This window comes from Galeopterus variegatus, unplaced genomic scaffold (assembly GCF_000696425.1).
Source record: "Galeopterus variegatus unplaced genomic scaffold, G_variegatus-3.0.2 Scaffold16975, whole genome shotgun sequence".
NCBI classification, from domain to species: Eukaryota; Metazoa; Chordata; class Mammalia; order Dermoptera; family Cynocephalidae; genus Galeopterus; species Galeopterus variegatus.
The window spans coordinates 1,760-8,249 of NW_007743086.1; the positions used below are offsets into that span (position 1 = coordinate 1,760).

Below are 6,490 nucleotides of genomic sequence, written 5' to 3' on the forward strand. Positions count from 1 at the left end.
CCTCCCGTTCGGAACGGAAACCAAGCGGCAGGTCTAAACACAAGTGCGCATGCGCACACAGCCCAAGCCCCCAAGAGTTGTAAGAGGGCTCGTGCGGGGTCCCCCGTTGACCAATGGTTGCTGACTGACGTCAGCAGTCACTGGGCATATTGAAAGTTAGTTCTCACAGGCTATTGCTTGCCATGGCTACAGATCAGTTGTTTCTTATGCTTGGCACTGGCTGTGCCCCTTTCTTCTTGTTCCAATCTGTCATCCACGTCCTCTCCTCCACATCGATGGATCTGCTGTCCTCTTTCCACATCACCCTTTTTGGCAGCATGATTCATCTTTCCCACATGCCTGAGTCGGATCTGGTAGCTCATCCGAAATCTGATTCTCTTTCTCACCCAAATAGCGTTCCCGCTTGCCTCGTGCAGCCTGGTGGAGATATCCGAACCCTATTCCACGAGGAAGTATCTTCTGTACTCTTTCCACATCACCCTCTTTATCTGCTTGATGGATCTTTGACAGATGTGGTAGTCTGATCTAGTAGTTCAGCCGAAAGCCCTTTCTCTGTCTCAAACAAACCGCGTCCCAGCTCAAATCGTGCAGCCTTGTGGAGTTGCCTGAGGCTGACTCTTTCTTCTGCCCTCAAAAGTCAATAAGCTTCATCATTGGAGAAGACAGCAGTTTCAGACGCCCTTCCCTACATCTGGCCCCTCGCAACTACTCACTTTTGAAGCCGATATACTCGAATTTTACTCGGTACTATTTTGGAGAAGCGAACTTCCATGCCGCAACATTACCGCTCAAAAGCCTCCGGTTCGGAATGGTTACCAAGCCACAGGTCTAAACACAAGTGCACATGTGCACACAGCCCGAGCCCCCAAGAGTTCTAAGAGGGCTGTTGCGGGGTTCCGGGTTGGGCAATTGTTGCTGACTGACGTCAGCAGTCACTGGGCAGAATGAAATTTGGTTCTCACAGGCTATTGCTTGCCATGGCTACAGACCAGTTGTTTCTTAAGCTTGGCACTGGCTGTGCCCCTTTCTTCTCGTTCCAATCAGTTATCCAAGTCCCCTACCCCACATGGAAGGATCTGCTGTACTCTTTCCACATCACCCTTTTTGGCAGCGTGATCGATCTTTCCCAGATATCTGAGTCATATCTGGTAGCTCAGCAGAAAGCGGATTGTCTTTCACACCCAAATGGCGTCCGCGCTCGCCTCCTGTATCCTGGTGGAGATTTCCGAACCCTACTCCACACGGAAGTATCTGTTGTACTCTTTCCACATCACCCTTTATGGCAGCGTGATGGATCTTAGCAGCCGAGCTTCCTTGACCCTATACTTAATTATCTCAGTTTCTCTTATCTATAAACTGGGTATAAGACCTTTCTCTATGTGAACTTAATTTGAACTATAATATATCTATATGCACACACAGAAAAGTGCCCAGATCATAATGTAATAATTCAAAATATTTTCATAATGTGGCACATCCCATATTAAGGAACAGGAAATTACCAGAACTCCAGAAGCCTCTTCTTGTCCCCTCCCAGACACCACTTCACCCCACCCATATCCAAGAGTAATCCCCTTCCCAAAGTTTAATTTTGTTTTTTAACCTGGCTTTGAACTTCATATGGACGAAAACATACTGAATGTATCTTTTGTGCTTGGTTTCCTTTGCTTACAATCATGTTTATAAGATTTATTTATGTTACTTAGTTGTAGTTGGTTAATTCTACTTATTGAACAGTATTGTAATTAGTAAACAGACCACATTTTAATGACCTATTCTACCCTTTGTAGACATTTGGGTTATTTCCAGTTTTTGGCTTTTATATTAAGCTGTTCCAAACATTCTTGCATGTGGTTTTTGATGGACAGGTATGCTTAATCATCTAGAAGTGGCATTGCTGGGTTATAGAATATGAACATCTTCAGCTTTATAGAACTTGCCCAACATTTTAATGAATATTTTTAACCCCACAGTGTAGTGAGAATAAAATTAGGTTGCAGAAAATGCTCAGTATGGTCCTTGGCATATAGGAGTCCCTCAGTACATGTATGAAAATTTAATAAAGGCATACTATTACATAAACTCTAAGTTTGATGATGGATGTATTTCACTATTGCTTGTTCATTTAGGTTGCTTTCATTGTTTTGTTATTTTATATAGTTGTTTTCTTTTGAAAGATTTGCTTTGGTAAATTTCCAGGGTAGGTTGAATTGGATCAAAGAATATGTGACTGTAAGAACTGTCACCCTTAACTGTGGGGCTTGCTGAAGAGCGGAATCAGGAGGCAAGTCTTCATACCATGGCCGGGGGAGAGAGGTGGGAAGATGGGGCCTTGGGGATTTCAGGGAGGAGTGTCTTGTAGATGACAGCAGGGGAGGATAGAATGGAGGATGACTTTTATACATGGTGGTGCATTTTAGGGCAAATAAATATTTAGTCCTTTAGAAGAGAAGCTGGGTAACTGGAAAAACAATGTATGACAACTATTATATGAGGAAGGAGAGAGAAACCACAGGTGCAATGATTCACTTTATTTATTCATTCTCACCCCCAGTATTAGCATGATTAAAACTAAGGGGAGGAGGGGGCTTGGGGTGGGCAGAGGGGCTGGAGAACTGCAGTAGGGGTGTGTCCCTGGTGGGAAAAGGGCCTGGGGTCTAAGGAAGGAGGGGTAAGCCTGGGCCTGAGGGGTAGGTGGAGGTGCCTGGCAGGCCTCTTGGCCTAACACTCTTGCTTGCTGAAGCTCCTGACCACAGGCGAGCTCAGTCTGTCATGTGTGGCCTTGCAGGTATAGACATTATGGCTGTTATACTCTGCACTGGTCATCGTCAGGGTGCTGCTGAGGCTGTAGTTGCTGTCTGTGCTGTCCTGTTCTGTATAACTTTCCACTAGGTCACCCTCTTTAACAACATTGTCTATGTTCCACTGGACTTTGTAATATTTGGCGTAGAATTTGTTCAGAAAGCACACGACAGAGGCAGATCCAGAGTTCAGTTGCTCTTGAGATGGTGTGAAGTTGGAAACAGTCGGATGAGCGTCAGACCCTGAGGAAGGAAGCACAAGAGATAGTGTTTAAATCACAGAGAAGTTCTCCACATGCGTGTTTGTGAATGATCACTAAGTACGTTACGGACAGACAGACAGAAAACAACATGCTTATCCTGTATAATTGTAGCAGTGACTTTCTGTCTTCTTCCTAGCCCTTAAGAGAGCTCAGAATGTTCTGTTTGAACTCTCTGAAGCCATTCAGAGGCCTCTTTGCCTGCTTTTCTGACCTTACCTTTCTTTTCTTCAACTGTGTTCCCTGCCTTCTGTAGTAATCTCAGGGCTTCAGGCAAAGAGATGCAGGCCTCCTCATCTGAGCCCTTCAGAGTTTAGAAGTCAGAACAAGGTCTTGGCCCCTCTATGTGGAAGAAGATAGGGCAGCAGAAGACCTGCAGCGGCTGTTTCAGGGAAAGCCTTTGTTGGCTTTCCTTACCTCTGTGCTTCTCCTAGACTGTGTCATAATGTTAGGTTCCCCCAGGCTTCCTTTGGCTTAGCCAGGCTAAACCTACCCTCAGAGTGGGCCCCGAGCCCTGTATCTACATCTTGGTGGGAGTCAGATCCTTTGCCCTCTTTGCTCAATGCCAGCAGCACCCCCACAAAAGCCTCAGAGTGAGACAATGGCCCTGGCCTGATGGCTCATAACCATATGGGGCAATGTTCAGCCATACCAAGGATGGGACAAGTGTCGTCTTGGCCTCCTACCTAGGAGGAACTGTCTAGCTTCACTTCTGACCTTGAGCAGCTGCCAGATGGCCTCTTGGAAATCCCCCTTTGTGGGGATTCAAACTCCCAGGTAGGAAAGCAATAGTTAAAATAAAAAATCAAGAAACCATTGCTTGAAGAAGTCAACAGACATGTGAACAAGTTTTGATAAACCAACCTCAATGTTAACCAAGTAATCCAACATAAGGCACTGAACATTTTATGTTTAATATTTTTTTTCTTTTTCATTACTATTTTACCCCCAAATAATTGACAGCAAAATCATATAACCTTTGGAAAACAAAGCAGGAGAAATATTCTATGAACATACTTCTATCTGGGTGAATCCTTGGTAGCTTTATATTTTTCATCTATCAGTAAAATATTAAACAATTAGCATATTTAATATGGAAATTATTTCAAGATATTTATTAGCTTTCAATAAAATTTAAAGCTTGTTAAGAGTTTTGTAAAAGGTCCTAAAATAGTTTTAAAATAGTTTAAAACAGTTCAAGAGTTTAGATTTAAACAGTTCTGAATTAGTTTTAAAAGAGCTAAAATAGTCCTATCAATTTGTTGCAGACACAGAATAATCTTTTTAAGTCTCACTTTTGAATCAGGTCGGGTAAACAGCAGCAGCAACAACTAGTTAGAGGTTATGGGATTAAAATACCCAGATTAAAATTTTTCTATCAGAGAATTAAAGTTTTGGAAATATGTTTATATTAACTTTTTATTAATCACACTGATATGATTAGCTATATTGTACAACTGAAATATAATCCTACCCAAAGCAGATACATTTTTCAAAATTAAAAACAAGCCACAAATTTATCTTATTTTTTATCAGTAAATACACCTCAATGATAATGTAAACTCAGTAAAAGTGAATTGTTCAAGACCTGAATGGCCAGATTTCCGGCATTAAGTTTGATTTTTGCTGGTGTGAATTTTCTCTTAACAGTTATACATTTTTAAAAAATTGAGATTATATTATTTAGATAAATTTTATAAGAGAGTATTGAAATAATTATTTATGTCACTTAAAAAAATAACTTTAAGTTCTTTATAGTCCCTTAATGGAAATTTTCATGAATGGGATATAATAATGAATGTGAAGTTTGTTTCTGAACTCTTTAATAAGTCGGTCTTCTCTCGGCTTTCCCCATATTAGCTCAGAGCCCACCGCGTTTTCATTCTCTTTTCACTTGGTGGCAGTATTTGTATCACTGTGTGGCAGGAAGGCCGGCCACACAGTTAAATGGCTAACGCGGGGTTGCCACGGCCCTTAATGGCAAGGCACACTGTGACAGGTGTGCGATGGTCAGGCCACGTAAGTCATTCAATCATGAAAAGAGAACACCATGCAGTCTACACACCACACTAGCTGTGCCACGGCCTTCTCAGCGTTATAAAAATATGGACACGTAATAACTGAGGGAAATAAAAGAACATACACTTTAAAATATCTCCCATTTTCCTACAGACCAGTGGGCATTTTAAAATGCAATTATTTATTCTCTCACAGAAAATATTTTCTTTGAAACGGCTTTTGGGAACAACTGTCTTTCCATCATTATAATAAAAGATCTAGTTTAGTGTAATGCAGAAATTGAATTAAAAGAAAAGCAGTTATCCGTCAAGGCTTTATTCCTATAGGATCTCTCATTTTTACAGTTATCACTCAGTTTTAGATGCTAAAGATGCCACTGTCGCTGATTCTCAAGTGAGCTGCCTCTCCTACATGGCAAACTTTTCTAACTTCTTACTGATCTTTAGTGCATGCTATTGATTTTTATAGACGTCTTACAAAATAATTTATTAGACAAAAGAGAGAAAATAGACAAAAAAACACATTTCCCTACTGTTATGAATCATGCATAAGGAGCAAAACCCAATACATTATTTGTCAAAACTTGATGAAAATGCATTTACTTTTCATCTTTAAATCTCCAAAGATTCCTTTTTAATCTACGCTATACTTCTTCCTTTGAGTCATTCAATGTAGGCCAACATAATCATTTTATCTGAAAATTTATTTTTGGAGCTGGATTTAACTTTAACAATTGATGAGAAATCTAAAATGCTTTCATTTACCCATCTCCACAAAACTCCTGCTTAAGCCTGTAAAAGTCCTTACTGGCAAATAGACCCAAGTGCTTAAGCCTGTAAAAGTCCTTACTGGCAAATAGACCCAAATTTCAGAAGGTAGTAGAGAAAAATTACTTACGGGTAATCTCCAGTTTTGTCCTTTGGCCAAACGTGTTCCACAATATCAGCTTAATTACTTTCTCCTCAGCAAAAACCTCTTTTTGGGACTAATATCACTAGGCTGACTGATCCAGAGGAAATCTGGCAATNCCGATGTATCGAGGGGAGGTAGAAAGTGCTGCGCTCAGAGGCAGAAAACTGAGGCTTCCTTAAGCTCCAGGGCCTGACCTTGTCTTGGTGGACTTAAGTCCGAGATCTAGGTCCATCCCTAACTCACTGGGTACCCCTAAATCTGCTACAGAACCTCTCTGAGCCACAGTGACATCTGCCCAAACTGAGGAATGCTCCTTGATCTACCCACCATGAGGGGCTGTTGTGGGTTTGTGAATATTCATGAATACAAAATGCTATTTTTTTCCCCTGGAGGGCAACTTTCATGATATCTGATTCATTGCAGTGTCTCCGCAGTACCTGTCGCGGGTGCACGACGTGCGCTTCCACCACTTCCCCGTCGAGCGCCAGCTCAACGGCA

At 41.6% G+C, this 6,490-nt stretch overlaps 1 gene segment (V, D, J or C); it reads right to left on the reverse strand.

Annotated features, from left to right (window-relative positions):
* Positions 1-2,596: 2,596 nt before the first annotated feature.
* LOC103582611 overlaps positions 2,597-6,490 on the reverse strand; it is a 5,618-nt gene continuing 1,724 nt past the window's right edge. The window contains 2 exon segments of the C gene segment in view: positions 2,597-3,044; positions 5,978-6,055. Of these exon segments, the coding sequence occupies positions 2,722-3,044; positions 5,978-6,055 (401 nt within the window).